At 42.1% G+C, this 19666-nt stretch overlaps 2 protein-coding genes and 2 long non-coding RNA genes across 5 annotated transcripts; 2 read left to right on the top strand and 2 right to left on the bottom strand.

Annotated features, from left to right (window-relative positions):
• Positions 1-68: 68 nt before the first annotated feature.
• Positions 69-2800, bottom strand: LOC308295132. The gene is made up of 4 exons (XR_013962555.1): positions 2694-2800; positions 1914-2033; positions 610-693; positions 69-468 (listed from the first exon to the last, which is right to left on the bottom strand). It is a non-coding gene; the product is annotated as an uncharacterized lncRNA (long non-coding RNA).
• A 3044-nt stretch (positions 2801-5844) lies between these two features.
• LOC308295904 lies at positions 5845-6688 on the bottom strand. The gene is made up of 3 exons (XR_013962595.1): positions 6517-6688; positions 6144-6236; positions 5845-5979 (listed from the first exon to the last, which is right to left on the bottom strand). It is a non-coding gene; the product is annotated as an uncharacterized lncRNA (long non-coding RNA).
• Positions 6689-13707: 7019 nt separating this feature from the next.
• Positions 13708-15874, top strand: gpr135 (G protein-coupled receptor 135; the record flags this gene model as incomplete). Its single annotated transcript, XM_080738719.1, has 2 exons — positions 13708-13808; positions 14548-15874. 2 exons carry the CDS (start codon positions 13708-13710, stop codon positions 15872-15874), a joined length of 1428 nt encoding a protein of 475 aa, XP_080594845.1.
• A 2782-nt stretch (positions 15875-18656) lies between these two features.
• Positions 18657-19595, top strand: LOC308295210 (DNA-directed RNA polymerase III subunit RPC6-like; the record flags this gene model as incomplete). Of its 2 annotated transcripts, XM_080738212.1 has the most annotated exons (2): positions 18657-19082; positions 19212-19595. In XM_080738212.1, 2 exons carry the CDS (start codon positions 18657-18659, stop codon positions 19593-19595), a joined length of 810 nt encoding a protein of 269 aa, XP_080594338.1. The 2 variants fall into 2 exon arrangements, with proteins under 2 accessions (XP_080594338.1, XP_080594337.1); XM_080738211.1 differs by having other exon boundaries at positions 18657-19595.
• Positions 19596-19666: the final 71 nt, after the last annotated feature.

Genomic DNA, 19666 nt, shown 5'->3' with positions numbered 1-19666 from the left:
ATTTACACATTTCTTTTTGGTTCCTCCGTGCCTCAGGATCATGGAGTTACGGAACAAGGGTGCACACATGCAGTCACGACGTGCCTTAAGAAGAGTTGCCCCAGCCATTGCCATAGGACGTCTCTTGGATGGATTCGAAGCGCTGCCGCTTGTAGCTTCCAAGAAACTGAGGAAGGTGGGAGCTGTAGCTTTCCACTCATTTATCAAGTTCACCCATTTGAAGTCTTTTAAGTCATCTGGACTTGTCCTGCGCATAATAGAGTTGAATTTAAAAGAAGCAACGTTGTTGCACTCCTTGTTCACAAGCTTCATGACTTCTTTAACTACTATTTCAGGCATGCCAGGGACATCCATGATATTTCCGGGTATTCGTTTGAAGTGACCCCGACTCAAACACATAGCAACAGCCTCCCATTTTCCTCTAAGTATTCTTGTCTGTTTGCAGCGATTGCCATAGTCCACAACGACCTATAGTTAAACAACAAGTAAAAAGGACAAGATTACATAATTTACTGTGCAGTGTGCAATGACAACAGAGAAGAAAAACTATATTTGGCTGTAAATACTGATTCTGTTACTGATTCTGTTATTTGGGTATCACATACTCACCCTTGTAATCCTTTTAGGCTTAAACACCAGCTCTGTTTCTGGGGTCTTGACAGGACTAGTCAAAGTGAGTCTGTCAACTATATTCTGCAAAATAAAAATAAAGTTGACAGTTTCTGATCTGACACACAATAACTGACACACACAATAACAACTTAACAATATGCTCTCGGAGTAACAATCAAGTGATCACTGTTTTGCACATAAAAAACCCTGAATGGAAATGCAGGAAATACGGTGGGCTTGAGTTTGAAAAAGGGGTACTGTAATGTGCAAAACGTTAGATGTTAACACCATTGCTGAACGTGCCAGTAGCAAGCAAGGTTCAAGGTTCAACATAGACTTTAGACATAAGAGTAAAACTTATTTTGTTTTGGCTTCCTTCAGGCACTGCAGCAGTATAAAAATCACACTCGTGTGAACTGAGCGGTGGTGTGTGTGTGTGTGTGTGTGTGTGTGTGTGTGCAACAGCGCCCCTCCCTTAACATGTGTGGTCAGAAAAGGTTACTGCAGGCTACAGACAGACAGACAGACACGGACAGAGACACGGAGACAGACAGACAGACAGACAGACCCACACACACGGCCACGTATAGGAGCGTTGTGACCACCGCTCAAAAATCACACTCGTGTGAACTGAGCGGTGGTGTGTGTGTGTGTGTGTGTGTGTGTGTGTGTGTGTGTGTGTGTGCAACAGCGCCCCTCCCTTAACATGTGTGGTCAGAAAAGGTTACTGCAGGAGTGCAGGCTACGGACACGGAGACAGACAGACAGACAGACAAACAGACAGACAGACAGACCCACACACACGGCCACGTATAGGAGCGTTGTGACCACCGCTCAAAAAACTGCAATGATTCAGAGGAGAGCAAGACGAAGCAGCCGTATGTGGTGCCATCCTAGAGCAAGTAACTCACATCTCTCAACTGTCAATTTTGCACAACTAAAATTAGAAGCCATGTAGTTTAATACCTTTCCACATGTTTCTAAACCCAAACACAAGTTTCCAAACGCACATTGGCCTACATTTTCACTGTAGCCCAACCATAGAATAAATTCAGCTGTTAAAAATAAATGATGAATGCCACTGTTTGTGGACACATTCGATATGTAACTTTCTAATACAATCCTTTTTTTATTTATTTATTTGCTTTTCTGCCTTTATTTATTTGTTCTTTTCTGTTTTCGTGAAGATGGACAGGAAAGAGGGAGAGAGAGACGGTAAGAGACACGCAGCAAAGGTCGTCGGGAATAGACTGACAGACAGAGCTTTACTAGTTCATTTTAAGTAAGAAATGTAACCTAACCTTAACTGTCAAAGGTGAAAGGACAACCGGAACTGATGTCATTGGTGATTCTTTAAGAGTGGAGGCAGGATTAGGGACATCAGTCTGTGTGTCTCCAGTACTTAGTGAGCTAACAGCACACTGCAATGCGGACAAGAGGGAGAGAAGCAATGTTTAATCATACAAAAGAAATGATCCATTCAAATAATTGTATTAGTAGTGATTGAAACATACTCATATCATTTACCCATGGATGATTACAGTACATATTAACTCATACAGTGCCAAACGACTTTCAGATCAACTATCTCACTATGGACTTCCCTGCCAGACGACTTTTGGCGACTAAACCAAAAAAAATGTAGATCTAGTAAACATGATTTCAATCGCGATTTTGCATGTTCCACCCCCCATACAACCCCATCTTTCATACAGGGCAGCCATCTTTGCTTACATAATGTAAAACATAATGGCTATTTTCTCAAGAATGCCTGAACGGATTTCCAATCTGATTTTTTTGTTTGAAAGCTGTGAACAGCCTGCACAAACATGGTGCATGATCTGTGCATGGGCGTGCATGATCTGTGCACTATAAATTACATGGAAGTCTATGGAGATTTAATGGCAATAATGCCATTAGAAGGCATATTTAATTTGGCAGTAACTGAGTTAATAATGTCATGCTAGTCATGTGATGACAGCTGAATTAATAAAGGTCTACCTACAGTACAGTATGTCACTAATCTTTCCAGTCTTACCTTTTATTATACTTAACCTTGGATCCATTGAGATTAAACTAACCTTAGCTGTCTGAGATGAAAAGGCAACAGCAACAGATGTCTTCTTTGGCTCTTGAAATGCAGAGGCTGATGACGATGTCACAGCAGGCTTAGGGACTTTTGTCTCTTTTGCACCAAGCAAAAGACGCTGCAATGTGGACAGGTGACAGGTGGATAAAGGATCAAATAACACCATACATTTTATTTTTAATATTGTTAATTTTACATTTCTCCCCAAAAATAACTGTCCCATTCAAACATCTAAAACGTAACATTGAAGAAATATGAACAGTCATAGCAGCTTTTCATTTTCCTCACACAGACTAAAGAACAACATGCACATTTGCACCTAAACTAAAAATCGTTTGGAGCATTAAGCTGAGTTTGATAAATGTGCCAAATCAACATAGATATAGAAACCTTGACACTGTTGTTCAAACTTTCAATCACTAACCTTGACCTTTCCTGAGGGGAAAATGGAAAACTCGGGGGCTGAGGTCACTGTGGGTGGTCTTAGGGATGTTTCTGTAGATCCATCTGACCAAGTTCCAAGCTAGAAGTGTAATTAAATTAAATGATCAATGTCACACATTTGGAGGTTTTTATTTCAGTTGGGCTGATGTGGCGCATAATAGAATTGAAATTCAAAGCTGTAAGATTGCTACAGATCCAGGGACTGGTATTTCTTGGCATTCTTGGCAAGCCTTTCAATTGAACAAAATATATTTTTCATATACTCTTTCACTGGTACATTTTTCACAATAACCTTTCCACACACATTCCACACAGTGCACCACCTTCAGTTTTTTTTATTTTAGTATCCAATTATTGTTTACCCGCTTTTTCTCCCCATTTCAATCGTTATCTCAATTGATTCCTTGTCACTTCTGTTGTATCCGACTGGCTCACCTGCCAGTGAGGAGCCCCCACTGGGAGGACGTAGGGCCTTCGTCCTACTCCTCCCACCTAACTCCTCCCCGCTGACAGGTGCCACCCCCCAGCACATAGGATTACGGCCAGTGATAATCATCCCCCTCCCTGCACGCCTCGGCCGGTAAAATTCATTTTTGTATTTTTGTGACAATTTCTTGTTGTGTTCCAAAATATCACAGACAATAGGACGCTGCTGCAGCAACATTCCTTTTGCAGCGATACAGTAGGTTCCAAATAGAAAACAAAACACTGTAATGACCGGAATGTTGCCAGGCATCACCAAAAAGACTTCTTTAAATGAATGTTACACAGAATGACTAAAGAACAAGTCAAAGATGGAACAAGATAAGCTAATATCGTAGTACAATTACAGTACAAGAACTGAATGTGGCTGTAATTAGTAAGTTTGGACATAACATTCACTACTTACACTTTCAGCATTTTTAGACCTAGGCCTCATCTCTGCAGGGGAAGCGATCAGAGGTGGTTGACAAATGGAGGTTGTTGACAGGTCTGACCAAGATGTAGTTACTGTAGTCGCAGTCATGGTGACAGTACTAGTGAAAGCAAGTCTGTCAACTGCATGCTGCAAAGTGGAAAGGGAGAAAAGTACACAAGGTTCTAATCTGACACAACAATCTTTTGGAGAAACAATCAAGTAATCACTCATATACTGTAAATGATGAGTTGTGAAGTGTGAACTGAACCCAACCTTAACTGTCCCAAGTGAAAAGGCAACAGTGACAGGTGCTTTAGACGTGGAGGAAGGTTTAGGGGCATCAGTCTGTGTGTCTCTTGCACTTAGCCGGCTGATAGCACACTACAATGAAGACGAGAGGAGAGGGTGGGAGAGGGAAGGAAGAAGAGAGAAGCCATAATGTTGTGATTTCACTCATATTTTCAATCCTCCCTTTTATCATTCCATGTCACTCAACCTTGAATCCACTTAATCTACAAACTAACCTTAACTGTCTGAGGTGAAAAGGTAACAGGAACTGATGTCTTTGTTGATGTTGGAAATGCTGAGGCTGTTGACGATGTTACGGCAGGCTTTGGGACTTCAGTCTGCGTAATGGCAGATGTCAACGGTGCCATTGTAATGGTGGATGCAGATTTAGGAACATCGGTCTGTGAGGGTTTCACACTGAGACAGCTAACAGCACTCTGTGAAGAGTTGAGGGAGAGGGAAAGAGAGAAGCCATGTTTATCGGACCAATAAATAATACATCAAAATAGTCATGAGAAATTGAAACATACTCATGTCACATACCCATGGATGCATTACATGGTAATAATGTCATGATGTCACTCATCGTTTCAATCCTCCAAACTTTTAATATGTCATGTTACTTAACCTTGCATCCAATCTAAACAAACCTTAACTGTCTGAGGTGAAAAGGCAACAGGGACTGATGTCTTTTTTGACGTTGGAAATGCTGAGGCTGCTGACGACGTCAAGGCTGGCTTTGGGACTTCGGTCTGCGTAATGGCAGATGTCACCGGTGGCGGACTGATAGTGGATGCAGGTTTAGGGACATCAGTCTGCATGGGTTTTGCACTTTTGCACAGCCAGCTGACAGCACTCTGCGATGTAGACGACGAGAGGGGAGGGAAAGAGAGAAGCCATGCTTGTCTAATAAATGATACATTAAAATAGTAATGAGATTGAAACATACTCATGCCTTATACCAGGGGTCTTCAACATTTTCAGGCCAAGGACCCATTAGCTGAGAGAGAGAGATGAAGCAGGGAGGGACCCTCTCTACATATTGTATAAATGTGTGATACAGATTTCCATCGATTTCATAGACTTGTTTGACAGCACTATCATCAGTCTGTTGGATTTGTGTTTTTAGTTAACTTGACCATTCACTCTGTACTTGTTCTGCTCTTTTTTACCTCTACACCAAACCTATTTGCAGAAAATAGAACAAGGCATTGAGAGCTTGTAGATCTGGAATTTTTGGCTAAAGTTCTCCTCAGAATAGGGATGTGAGGGTTCAAGTTGTTAATTATTTTAAAAGAATGATCGTATCACAAAATTTGGCGCCCCCCCCCACCCCCTGTAGTAACTCTGAGGACCCCCTAGGGGTCCCTGTCCCCCTGTTGAAGACCCCTGCCATATACTGTACCTGATGGATGTAATACATTGTAATAATGTCACGTCAAGCAACCTTTCAGTCCTCTCCTACATTTTGTTATGTGACTTAACCTTGGATCCATTTAATCTACAAACTAACCTTAACTGTCTGAGGTGAAAAGGTAACAGGAACCGATGTCTTTGTTGATGCTGGTGATGCTGAGGTTGTTGAAAATGTCACGGCAGGCTTTGGGACTTCAGAATGTCTTCCACCGAGCAGACTCTCATCACACTGCTATGTGGGCAGGCAGGAGATAGGGTCAGGGGGAGGGCACTTGGGCAAATGATAACTCCATATATTTTAAATGTGTTTATTGTTTTGCTCAATTAATTTTATATTTTCTATACCAGTAATTGTGGTATCAAAACAGTTGAAACATAGCCAGACAGGCAGCTAACCTTGATTCTCTCTGGCGGATTGAAAAAAAAGTCAGTCAATGTAGGTGGTTCTGTGGATGCTTTTGTATAGGCATGATCTGACCACGCATCAGGCTAAAGGGTGTTCAGCAAAGGGGGGAAACATTATACATATGAAGACCTAACACATAAACAAACAAATCATGAATTAACCTTTAATCATGTGAATTGTTTGGAATTGAGACAACTCAATGTATGATGGTGAATTGTTAAGTTAAAATGTAGACCTATATTAGTATTGTTTTTTAAACAAAATATCCCCCGGGTCAAAATGACCCGCGAACAGAACTAAGGTGAATCTGAACAGAACTTAAGGGTTAAACAGACATCATCTGGCCAAACAACAGTGCACCACCTTCTGTTCTCTCTCTTCTTCTTCTTCTTCTTCTTCTTCTTCAACAACAACAACGTTCAGCTCCTCCACATCTGTTGCCTCATCGTCATCGGTTTCAACTGAATCTGTGGAGGAGCTGAGGTGGAGGAGCGGTGGTGGAGGAGCTGCTCGTTTTAAGCACGGTTCCTCCTCGTCCTCGTCTTTCACACATCGTTTCCGTCTGTTTTCCATGGTGTTTTCTTTCACGGGTTTCGTCGGGGTATCTTCCATGTTTAGTTTTAACTGCCGTACACTCGCCTGCCTCGGTTATGTTTCCGGATGTAATACGTTTTCTTGGCACTCTTCCGGTCTGAAGACAGCTTCCTGTTCCCAGCTTAACTGTGTCCTCTTCATAACTCTATGTTCCTCTTTCATACTTAAGTTATTACTAGTTCTATATACAAATAATCAGTGTGTTATTATATATAGTGTGGCATACACAATTGTGTGTTTAATTTTGGACATGCTCACGAGGTGTCAGATCAAATAAAACCCAAAAGATCAAATAGGTCCAAATCGATATTATAACTCCTGGTCCAAACCGGTCCAAACCATAGAGTATATATAAAAGGTCCAAACAGACCTACACTGAATATTAGGAAAGTCTACCATCTGGTGGCCAATAGAAGTACTACACATACATGTTACCATCATGTAGTAAGCTATGTGTACTAGTATTTCTGTACTTCTGTTGGCCACTTCAGACAATAATATTATCAGAAACTCATAAAGAGATAGCCTTGAATGACCATAACAGGTCTGTAATTCTGTGGAGGCTACTAACACATGGGACCAACAACTGGACCGTCCATTTTTACACACTGTCAGAGTTGTGGTGGTCCTTGCAAATAAAACGTTTGAGAACCACAAGTAGGCCTACTAGTAGTGGACTCATAATGTGCCACAGTAGTAAATCAGTGTAGGGCCCCCAATATAAACAAGCCAAAAGCTTTCTTGAGGTTTTTTATCCATTTAGTTGACCATGTACCTGCGTGAACTGTACTGTCCTGTACATTTTCCTATGCAAACCTCTAATAAAATCCTCAATCGACCAATCAATCAATGTCATACATATTCTGAAGAAAAGCTTTGACATTCAGTAACTGGTTATGATCAAAATAACAATAATATGGACGTATGGTGTGTAAAACAGAAAATCTAAACTTTGCCACAGACAAGGCTAAGTCTTTGCCACGGCCACATTGTCTGTGTATGGACATATTGATGACCCCTATAGGCTACTATTTAATACCTAAACATTTGAATACTAATTAATCTCACATGCTAATTTATTTGATATACTAAATAAAATATAGTATGGCATTTTGAACACAATTCTCAGATTGTGGAAGAGACCAGCTTGAGAGACTGTGGGACGTCCAGTTTAACTACACAAAGGAGTCTGATAATTCAGAACTTAGATCGATAACATCCCTCTCGATAATTGTATTGGATTCAAATGCGATATCACAAAGATGTTTCAATCACTTGCATTTGCCACTTCCTCTCCAGCTTAAATACAACAAATTCTACTTCGAACAAATCAATTCAGCATGGCATGGCAAATGAGGGGGCATGAAAGGTAATGGCAATGGCGTTAAAGGACAACTTTGTTTTTTTACAACAAGGATTCATATTTTAGATTGTAATTAGAGAAAAGAAAAGATGAGTGTTAAAATGTTTTCATTTAGCCTACTGCTTTCTATTGTTTTAGCGATTTTAGTATTTTGATTTCAGTGGGTGGGGGCATGCGTACAAGTGGCTAAATATGTCTTTTTAGACTCAATAAGCTATCAATTTCTATATTAGCCTACTATTTACACCAGCCCCCATAAGTAATCTGCTCATGAAAGATTGTGGTGCATCTTGGGAATGGGCCTACTGTGTCTAAGAGATATTTAGCCTCTTGCATGCATGCCCCCAACCTGCATGGGGGCATGCATGTAAAAATGTGTTAAAATCACAAAAAACAGTCAGTCAGCATACAGGGCAATGAGGGCATGAAGAATATTGTTCATTGATTTGGAATGTTTTGAAACATGTTGTGTGATAGAAATTTAAATAGATCACATGTTGCAGTGAAGTAAACTTTTTTGGTTTTGCCCTGAATGCCTTGTTGTGCCGGCCCTGGGGGCCAGATAATAATAACCAATTGTGTGCCTTTCTACAGAGCATTTAGATATTTTACCAGTCCACATGCTGATTCTGTGCTCTTGTCATATTTTCCAGACTGGAATTTCAAATTAACCTCACACAAAAGCCCACAGCCTTTGCTTTGGACAATAGATTCCAAAAACCTGTTGTAGGCCTATATGCCCAAACACCCTGACCTTGACTAATCCGTGCCTGTATGGCCACCGGTGTTCAACTGTGTGCCCTTACTACATTTCCCCCCCTTTCCATACAGTATAGCCATATGGTGATTTTCTCTAGCTGCTATAGAGCATCAACCATTTAGTTAGAAGAATGCAACGTTTTGCTATCTTCTCCTTCTTCTTCGTATTTTTCATTTTATGTTCAATCAGTGTTGTGAGCTTGTCCCTATATGTTATGGGGGTCCCTGGGCCTGGCATAAAATATTTTAAAATGGGTTCTGCAGCCATGATTTGGGGGGTCCTTGATGTGAAAGTGTTTAAGTGTTTGAGAACAATATAAACTAAACTATGTGAAATCAACACTTAGCCATAATACATTGGGGGCTTTGAGGGAATTCGGGCCTCCTCCACTCCAGCCCCTCGACCCCGGCTGGGTGGTCTGCAGTGGTGGGAAAAGTAGCCTACTATTTTTACTTGAGTAAAAGTACCAATACTGCAAATAGAAATACTCTGAAGTATGTTGATGTACTTGAGTAAAAGTACAAAAGTAGACTATTGGTATCAAAATGTACTCAAAGTACCAAAAGTAGAAAGTACTCACTATGCGGAATGTCATGTTTCACAGGAAATGTAGGCTAGTCTATAAAATGTATAAAAACATTTTGAAATTTGCAGATCTACAAGCTCACATAATGTGTTGCATTGTAGATCGTCTATTTTCAAATGGCCAAAACATAAGGCTGAAGTGGGTAATACAAATCTAAATCTACAAAGTAACTCAAGTAGCTAAACCCAAATAAATGTAGTGGAGTAAAAGTACACTATTTGGATCCTATTTGTATATAGTGGAGTAGAAGTAAAAGTAGGCTAGTGGAAATACTCAAAGTAAAGTACAAATAACTAAAAATTGTACTTTGAGTAAATGTACTTGGTTACTTTACTCCACTGGGTGGTCTGGAAGGCGTGGTCTTCTTCAGATGGAGAGAAGAAGAGGAGCGGAAAATAGATCGAGATTCGAGCGCAGATACAGCTCCGTGAAGTCAGCTGCATTAGCGTTTCCGGCCTGGGAGCAGGCTGCATTAAGCGAAGCTCCAGCCTTCAAAATAAAAGTCCACTAAATAATGTTTATTTAAAAGACACAAATGTATTTTAGAAATACGTGTATGATGTATGTCTCTATACTAGTGTACTTCTAATTGTCCTAACACATTTTCCAGGTTCTTTCAGATTGAAATTCGTGGTATGCGAGCCATTAAAGGCTTTGATTCGGCTCTCACGACAACAGATGTGGATGTGATTTTATGCAATGCAAATCCCAATATGTGTGAATCCATACCATTACCATTACTAACATTTTTAAAACAGACATCTGCTTTCCAAACAGGTCACATACGGCTTGAAGCAGCAGCAAAACAGTCAGCAGCCAAGCAGTCAGCAGCCAAGCAGTCAGAAATGTTTAGAAATGCGCTTGAGAAAATTGAAGTGGCCAACACGCATGCAGTGTCATTAGTGTCTCAGCAATTGTCTAGAACAGTCGTATGGACCATGCCTGAAAATGCCTGAAAATGTCACTATTTTGAGCGAGTGGCTGCACTGGACAGCCAACAGAAATTGATTTTACACCTCTCCTGCTTAGCGGAGAGTGTGGAGTGATAGAGGAGGTCTCCCCAAACGCGTGCGTGTCTCCAAAGTGCCGACGCAAAGAGCCGTCTGCTCTCCAGCGCCAACTAGAGTTTGAAAATGCCTGAAAATGTCACTATTTTGAGCGAGTGGCTGCACTGGACAGCCAACAGAAATTGATTTTACACCTCTCCTGCTTAGCGGAGAGTGTGGAGTGATAGAGGAGGTCTCCCCGAACGCGTGCGTGTCTCCAAAGTGCCGACGCAAAGAGCCGTCTGCTCTCCAGCGCCAACTAGAGTTTGAAAATGCCTGAAAATGTCACTATTTTGAGCGAGTGGCTGCACTGGAAAGCCAACAGAAATTGATTTTACACCTCTCCTGCTTAGCGGAGAGTGTGGAGTGATAGAGGAGGTCTCCCCGAACGCGTGTGTGTCTCCAAAGTGCCGACGCAAAGAGCCGCCTCCTGTCCAGTGCCCAATTTGTAAAGGCTATGCACTCCAGTGAACTGCATTTATCCATTTATAATGTTTTTCTAATGTTAATAAAACTTTTTTTTTACCCAGAAACACAATTAGCATTTAGTGTGTTCGTTTTAATGCTTAATCTATATTTTGAATGTGCATATCATGGGACAATTACTCGTTTTTCAACATTTTTCAATTGTCTCAGGGATACTCTTATTCTGAAGAGAAGTTTGAAAATGTCTGAAAATGACACTATTTTGAGCGAGTGGCTGCACTGGACAGCCAACAGAAATTGATTTTACACCTCTCCTGCTTAGCGGAGAGTGTGGAGTGATAGAGGAGGTCTCCCCGAACGCGTCTCCAAAGTGCCGACGCAAAGAGCCGTCTGCTCTCCAGCGCCAACTAGAGTTTGAAAATGCCTGAAAATGTCACTATTTTGAGCGAGAGGCTGCACTGGAAAACCAACAGAAATTGATTTTACACCTCTCCTGCTTAGCAGAGAGTGTGGAGTGATAGAGGAGGTCTCCCCGAACGCGTGCGTGTCTCCAAAGTGCCGACGCAAAGAGCCGTCTGCTCTCCAGCGCCAACTAGAGTTTGAAAATGTCTGAAAATGACACTATTTTGAGCGAGTGGCTGCACTGGACAGCCAACAGAAATTGATTTTACACCTCTCCTGCTTAGCGGAGAGTGTGGAGTGATAGAGGAGGTCTCCCCGAACGCGTGCGTGTCTCCAAAGTGCCGACGCAAAGAGCCGTCTGCTCTCCAGCGCCAACTAGAGTTTGAAAATGCCTGAAAATGTCACTATTTTGAGCGAGTGGCTGCACTGGAAAGCCAACAGAAATTGATTTTACACCTCTCCTGCTTAGCGGAGAGTGTGGAGTGATAGAGGAGGTCTCCCCGAACGCGTGTGTGTCTCCAAAGTGCCGACGCAAAGAGCCGCCTCCTGTCCAGTGCCCAATTTGTAAAGGCTATGCACTCCAGTGAACTGCATTTATCCATTTATAATGTTTTTCTAATGTTAATAAAACTTTTTTTTTACCCAGAAACACAATTAGCATTTAGTGTGTTCGTTTTAATGCTTAATCTATATTTTGAATGTGCATATCATGGGACAATTACTCGTTTTTCAACATTTTTCAATTGTCTCAGGGATACTCTTATTCTGAAGAGATCGGCACCGGAAGTATTATTGCAGCTAACGCTAATGCAGCTGACTTCACATAGACCGCAGATACAGACAGAGATCCTAGTATAGAACACATTGATGATGATAGCGTATCAAATCTATAGCCTAATATTGAGAAGCCTCTAGTTTGTTGTGTAAACAAAGTGCTGTGGGGGAGACCGGAGAAAACCCACGGAGCAGCAGAGCTAAAGGAAGGAGAACGGGATTCATTCGTGCTCTCCTGTGCACTGCTCTTGACGGATTTGCAATTTTTGCAGAAGGATTCCAGTGTCGACCCTTTGATCCTGAATCGGACGGATTGGCAATGGATGATGACGACTGTGCCACTGAGATATGGAACTGATGAGCATTTCCTTCAACAAATGGTGAAAACCGAACACGGACATATGCTGTAGTAGGCTATTAGAACCGTTATTGATCTATAATTGCAAATTGCAATAGCCAGCTTGCCTTGGTGTAATAACAGGAAAATGAATTCAATGGCCGTTGGTAGACTAACGTTGTGTGTTGGTGTTTACTGTTGTAGTGGTGGAATAGCTTACACAAGTGGTTTATACTTTCTGACTAAACTAATGCTATACACAACACAACACTGATATAATAGCCTACGTGGGGGGGGGGGGGGGGGGGGGGGGGAGAAGAAAAGAAATAAAAGTCAAACAAAGTAAAATAACTATGCTTTGCAGTCCAAAATAACTATTTATTTATTTATTTATTTATTTGATTTAGCCATTCCACTATACTTCTCAAATTATGATGGAATGCAACATAATTCCTATGCAATTACAGCAACTGTTGCTTCTTCTTCCTTATTTTTCATTAGCAGCCTATTTTAATTAGCCTTCACTGATTGTGTAGGCTATAATAGGCCTATATAGCCTAATTCACTGTGATCTACTCTGCTCGTTCACCAGTCAGCAGCATCACATATGAACAGACACATGAAACAGGAAAATCCTAATAATAATAGGCAACAACAGTGCATCCATCCAGATCTGAACAGAGCTTACATTTTAGTCATTCTTGCATGTCATTCTTCGTGTTGAAAGGCTGTTTTCACCCCCATTTTAAAGTGCCTATGGGTTCAGGGTTGCCAAGTGATTTGATGGCTTCATAGATTTGAGTTGTGTAATTGACATGTGTTTTGGTTTGTTTGTTTGTTTGTTTACACATTATCCTTGCTAATAACGTATATCATCACACACAAATTTTTTTAGGATTTGATGTAGTAGTAACTCTGGGGACCTAGGCTCGGGCCACCTGTTGAAGACCCATGGCCTTAACAAATATTCCTTACAAGTGCTGCTTTTTTAACTCAATAATTTTTCTTTTTAGCTTTTAATAATATACCGTGAATTTTAGCTGACATTGAAACAATTATCAGACACAATTCTGTTTAGTGCATTGAATATGGATAAAATGTAAACAAATACGTCTCCAAAAATATCAATTTTGGGGGAAATGTTTGAAGGTTTATGTATTTGACACTACAGTATGTGACTGATGTTGACAATGGACAATGGCATGTAACACTGATGGTCCTTTTACCAGGGATGGACTTCCTCTGGTCCTTCTTGGTCCCCCATTAATGGATTCCCCTGGGGGCGAGGCCCAGCCGGGCAGCAGTGTGGGGAACTACACCACTGAGACGTCTGCTGCAAACTTCATCAATGAACTTGGCATCTCAAGGTGGGCATAAACAAGAAGTTTACGGGTCTGATAATGATGTACAGTGGCGTGCATGTTCACATCATGTATTACTTAAGTCCATTTTTCAAATATATATTATTTTATATTTGGACAAAATAGACAACTTTACAATCGAGGTGCCCAGATGTCCCTAGTGCCCACATGGCCTGTATCTCATGAGACATGCACCCAGGCAGTGCACTAATTTCAGAGCAACAGTCCCCCCTAGGCCACTGCATAAATGCCTCACCAGGATATGTCATAATATAATTATGCACATTGCAGGATGATGAACACTATTAATTTAAAATATTCCTTTTCCGTCCCAAATTTTTAGCCCCACTAGTGAGAGTGGGGCTCTAAGGATTAAAACCATACTGGTTGTAAGGAGTAGCACAATCTCTGTATGTTTTAAACTTTCCCAAATATCACCAAAGTACCATTGTCAAACTGTTTGGTAATGTGTTTTCATATGAACTGTTTATGGCTATATACTGCTTTGAAATTCTTTTTAAATATGTTTACAATTGTACTCTCTGACTAGCACCTCACCAATATGCACTTTCTCTAAATGTTATCCCTCAACCAAATCATACTATTTGTTATAGGTATTGTTATAAGTAGATAAATAATAATAACATACATAATAATTGCCATATTTGGGAGTATTGCACCCAATCTAATTCATACTACGCACAAAATACACTTCTTGTTTGACCTTCCATTTCTTTGTTCCTAGGGTGGTCTCTATAGCGACCAGCTTAACGACCACAACCACAGAGGCCATTTTGATTGGAAACTTAACAGGGTTCACAGAAGGTGATGATCTAGAACAGATCCACCAGTCCTACCGTCCTTCTGTGCTGAGTTCTGTGAAGAGGAACTCTGTCCTACATGGAGTCATTGTGGCAGCGCAGGCGATCGTCCTCCTCTCCATTTTCCTCCTGTCCAGCCTCGGAAACTCGGCGGTCGTCATTGTAATCATTAAACACCGACAGCTGAGAACGGTGACCAATGCCTTCATCATGTCGCTGTCTCTGTCAGACTTCCTCTCTGCCGTCCTGTGTCTGCCTTTCTCCTTCCTCATGCTCTTCAGCAAAGACGGCGTTTGGATGTTTGGAGATCGTTTCTGCATAGCCAATGGATTCTTCAACATGTGTTTTGGCATTATCTCCACCCTGACCATGACCCTCATCTCCTTCGACAGATACTATGCCATAGTAAGGCAGCCGCAGGCAAAGATTGGGCGCCAGAGAGCAGTTCAGTTACTGGCAGCTGTTTGGTTAACTGCTGTTATTTTCTCTTTGCCTTGGTATCTGTTAGTCCGAACTCCTAAAGAGGTCCATAAGCAGGGTTTCTACCACTGTATGTATGTATTTCACTCTGGGATGTCCCGCCTGGGGACAGCTTATAGTGTCTCTCTCATAGCCATATGTTATCTATTACCCTTCTCCCTCATGTGCTTCTGTCATTATAACATCTGTAAGACAGTTCGTCTTTCTGAAATCCGTGTCAGGCCTGTGACCACGTATGCCTACTTACTACGATTCTACAGTGAAATGCGAACCGCTACCACTGTACTAATTATGATTGTATTCATTATCTTGTGCTGGGGGCCATATTGTTTAATGGGGTTAGTTACAGCAATGGGGAACTACACATTCAACCCCACTATGGACACAGTGGCTATCTGGCTTGCCTGGGCCAATGGGGCAATTAACCCTTTAATCTATGCCTTGAGGAACCCCAATATATCCATGTTACTGGGACGCAACCGGGAAGATGGCTATCGAACGAGGAATATCACAGCCTACTTATCCAGTCAAACGCAGAACCGGGAGATTCGGCCAAACCGGACAGACCGAATCAGGGACCGCTACATAAGTCGAGTTGGAGTGAACAACAGCCATCTGTCAAGTTCGTGTCCTGGAAATGGAGGCGGGGGAGGGGAGGTGGCGATGTGGGCCTGTAAGAATCCAGCTGTGTTCTTCTGTCGAGAGGCTCAGCCTGACCCAGCCACTGAAGCCACATCTCCAAAGGTCAAAACGGCTGACACGTGCTTGTGACAGTCTTTTGAAGTTTGTTTGTATCCAGAGTCCTGAACGTGGATTTCATTAGAGCAGTGGTTTTCAACCTTTTTGTCGAGGTCCATTATTTATTGGCCGTTTGAGATTTTGCCTCTCAGAACCAAGTCTTTGAATATTTTGTTGTCTTTGGATAAGATTTTGTCCACAATTCCATGCTCAAAATAACAATTCTCCCACATTCTCTAATTGTGTAAATGCAAGACGCACATGTTCCATTTGGTTTTCAATTTACGCTCTCAAAAAGATCTAATAAGGGTCCATTTGGTTACCAACTCCATCATTTAGCTGGGGACCACCTGGAACCCCCTCAAGGACCACTGGTTGAAAGCCGCTGCATTAGAGGGAATACAATTATGTGCAATTATTTGCCTTTAACCATTTGAATCCTAGCATCCCTCTAATGGGTACGTCACAATATGTGAACATTCTGTGAAAATAGCACATATAATCTACAAGATTAGCTCACAACGCAACACATCATGTAATGTTGATATTTGGTGTAAAGGGGACAGACATAAACCTAGACGGACAGACCCCTAGGGTTTAAGTGGTTAACTCTCGTTGCCCCTGGTTCAAGCAGCGTCAAATCTGTGACAAAGATCTCTATCTGTCACAGATGGATAAATATCAAATAATCTGTTTATATATAAATGTGTATGCATATGTATGAGCCATGTTTGATTATTTAATTATGATTTCATGAATCCTGAAAAAAGCAATCCATGGAAAACTTTATACTCTTAAAATCAATGTGAAATGTATTATGACAGTATGTGTAATAAGTAAAACACTTTTTACATGTTTTGCGTTAGTTTCTATTGTACATTTTCTAAATGTCTTGTGACATGGACAATAGAGAAGTGTTGCACACTGATCACCAGTAAGACTCCCTAATCGGGAGATAAGCGACCGTCAGGTCGCATACACAAACTTTTGAAGGCAATGGTAGGCAATCAGGATCTGTAGGCCAAAATCTGTAGGAGCAGTGTTCAAAAATGTGTTTTGCTCAAATTGGCCTGATGGTGGCGCTAGAAGAGGGGCATGTGAGAAATAAGGGACGGAGGTTGTGGATTGCCATCCAAGTTGCATGATTTTAGGCCAAAGTCTGTAGGAGCAGTGTCCAAAAAATGTGTTTAGCAAATCGTCATATGGTCTCAATTGGCCACATGGGGGCACCAGACAATCAAGAACAAGCAAGTCAGGTGTCATAACAGCAACAGCCAAACCAGGATAATTAAGCATAATATATGATATAAAGGGTCGTTGGATCTCATTAAATATTAAGTATGTACATATGAATGGATATACCAATTAGACCAATTAGTTTATGAATGAATATGTAAGTAAGTAAATATAACAAAATCTTGTCTTCACAGATGCCTGTAAAGGTCTTGCAGTGTAGTCTGTGTTCAGTATGCCAAAGTAAAGGCAGGAGTAATTCCCAAAATGCCGTAAATTAAGGTCAAAATCTGTGGCTACATGTGGACCTCTGACAGCCTGTGACGCCAGTCAGCTACAGTCGTTTATCTACTAGTAAGACACCCTAAGGGCGAGAAGCGACCTTCGCGCTGAATCAACAGAGACTGAAACAAAATCTCCATATATGGGCATTCTTAGATATGGGCTTAATATTGATGACATCAGGGATCTCCATATATGGGCATAAAAGGGATGGAATTAATTTGCAAAAGTATGGTTGCCGAGACGCAAGTCACACTTGCAAATGAATTCTGTCTTGCCCATTTATGGAGCGTGACATGAGCTGTAGGTTTTCATAGTAAATGCGACCTACGGTCCCAAAAACATTATCTAATGACGTCTGACTCCAAGGGCACGGTTTCAGTCTGATCGCAGAGACCCATCATCGACTTTTAAAATGTAAGTTGTATATATTTCAAAAACTATGTTAATGGAAGTACTTCTGTGGCGAGCTTGCAGAGCACTAGTGGTGAGGTGAGTCTTTCAAGATTACAATGGAAAATGGGACGTGAGTGCAGTTTTGTCTGCAAGGGGGCGTTTATGCCACAGTTTGGGAGACAGGAAGGAGAGTAGTCTAGGTGTGTATGTGGAATGTTGTTCAGGGTGTTTTAGGGAAGTCTCGCAGAATTCCTGTGTTAGCTGATCTAAGTGAGTGGAAAGGCCCACAACCCTTCCCACTCACTTAGATCAGCTAACACAGGAATGGATCATATTCTGAAGGTACAGGGGTGCCATTAGCCTGGCGTTGCCAGACTCATTCACACTGCAGGGGGGGGGGATGATGGCCCTGCAAGGCTAGGGTGCCATGCCTTTGGTTACCTCGTAGGCCAACACCAGTGTTTATTGTACTGGATGCAATTAGCAACCTGAAGCCATTGAAGGGAACACACACACTGAATGTTTTGGGAGGTTGAAGACCAGGCATTCTGGATCATTTGGACTTCAGTGTGATTTCAGTCGGTCGTCCAGAACCTAAAGTCTTTGATGTCATCGATATGATGTCATAGTCCTGACATCATAGACTGACCTGCCTCCTTATATGGGCAGGCATATCATCAATAAGTCATGATGAGTCGGATCTGAAGGCTTCTAGTTGTGTGGCCTATAAGTTTGGTGAAGACGGGTGAACCACTGGACTAAAGGAAATGCTATTAAGCCGTCACAACTGCTGTGAGCTATGAACAAGTGACTGCCCCAACCTGAATATCCATCGTTAAACAGCTTTTAGGACCCAGAATCACTCTACCCATGCTACTTAGGTGAGAATTCACTTTAATAATACATGGCAGAGGTCAAGGTCAAGAAGGAGTTGAATGATGCTGATGTTGTGGAGATAGAAAACAGGATAAAGGCACTATGCCAGCAGTTCCCGCATGGTATCACAGACCAGGTGATCCAGAATGACATGCCTCACCTGCTGCCCCAGCAGAGAGCCATGGTCCTCAACAGACTGGTGAAACTGGGGCAGCTGGAAATCGGAAACAGAAAGGGCACTGGACCCATTTTCATCATGAAGGACACGCAGACAGTCAGCAAGATGAAAGGTTCAGACATCCAGGAGAGATTGGTTTACCAGGTCATCGAGGACACGGGAAGCAAAGGCATCAAGAGCAGGGACATACGCTTTAAGAGCAACCTCCCTCTGAATGAAGTAAACAAGATTCTCAAGAGCCTGGAGAGCAAGACACTCATTAAAGCTGTCAAGACGGGGGCTGCCTCTGCGAAGGTGTATATGTCATACAACCTGCGGCCTGATCTCTCGTTGACCAGAGCAGACTTGTACACTGACCAGGTCTTTGTGGAGGTACTCAACCAGCAGTGTTGCAAGTTCCTTCAGAGCAAGGCCGAGGCAGCGAGGGACAGCAAACAGAGTCCCATGGCTCAGAGGAACAGCTCCTATGCCATGCCACACGAAGTTTGGAAATACATACGTGACCTTGGTATCAGCAAGGTGGACCTGTCCATGGAGGAAATAGAGACCATTCTCAACATGCTGATTTATGATGGCAAGGTGGAGATGACCATCGTCGCTGTCAAGGAGGGGACAGAGGGCAGCATAGATGGACAGATGAAGCTGTACCGAGGCGTGAGCCCCATCATACAGCCCACTGGACTGGTCAGAGCCCCCTGTGGACTCTGCCCGGTGTTTGATGACTGTCATGCGGGAGGTGAGATCTCTCCAGCCACCTGTATATACATAAAAGAGTGGTTGGACTTCTGAACAACAGACTGACGCACTGACCTACTGTCTTTCCTGCCACTTAATGTGTCATAATATGTCCGTGGAGGAAA

Source organism: Nannobrachium achirus, assembly GCF_963921795.1.
Source record: "Nannobrachium achirus genome assembly, chromosome: 12".
Classification (NCBI taxonomy): Eukaryota; Metazoa; Chordata; class Actinopteri; order Myctophiformes; family Myctophidae; genus Nannobrachium; species Nannobrachium achirus.
This window is presented reverse-complemented; position numbering and strand designations above follow the sequence as displayed.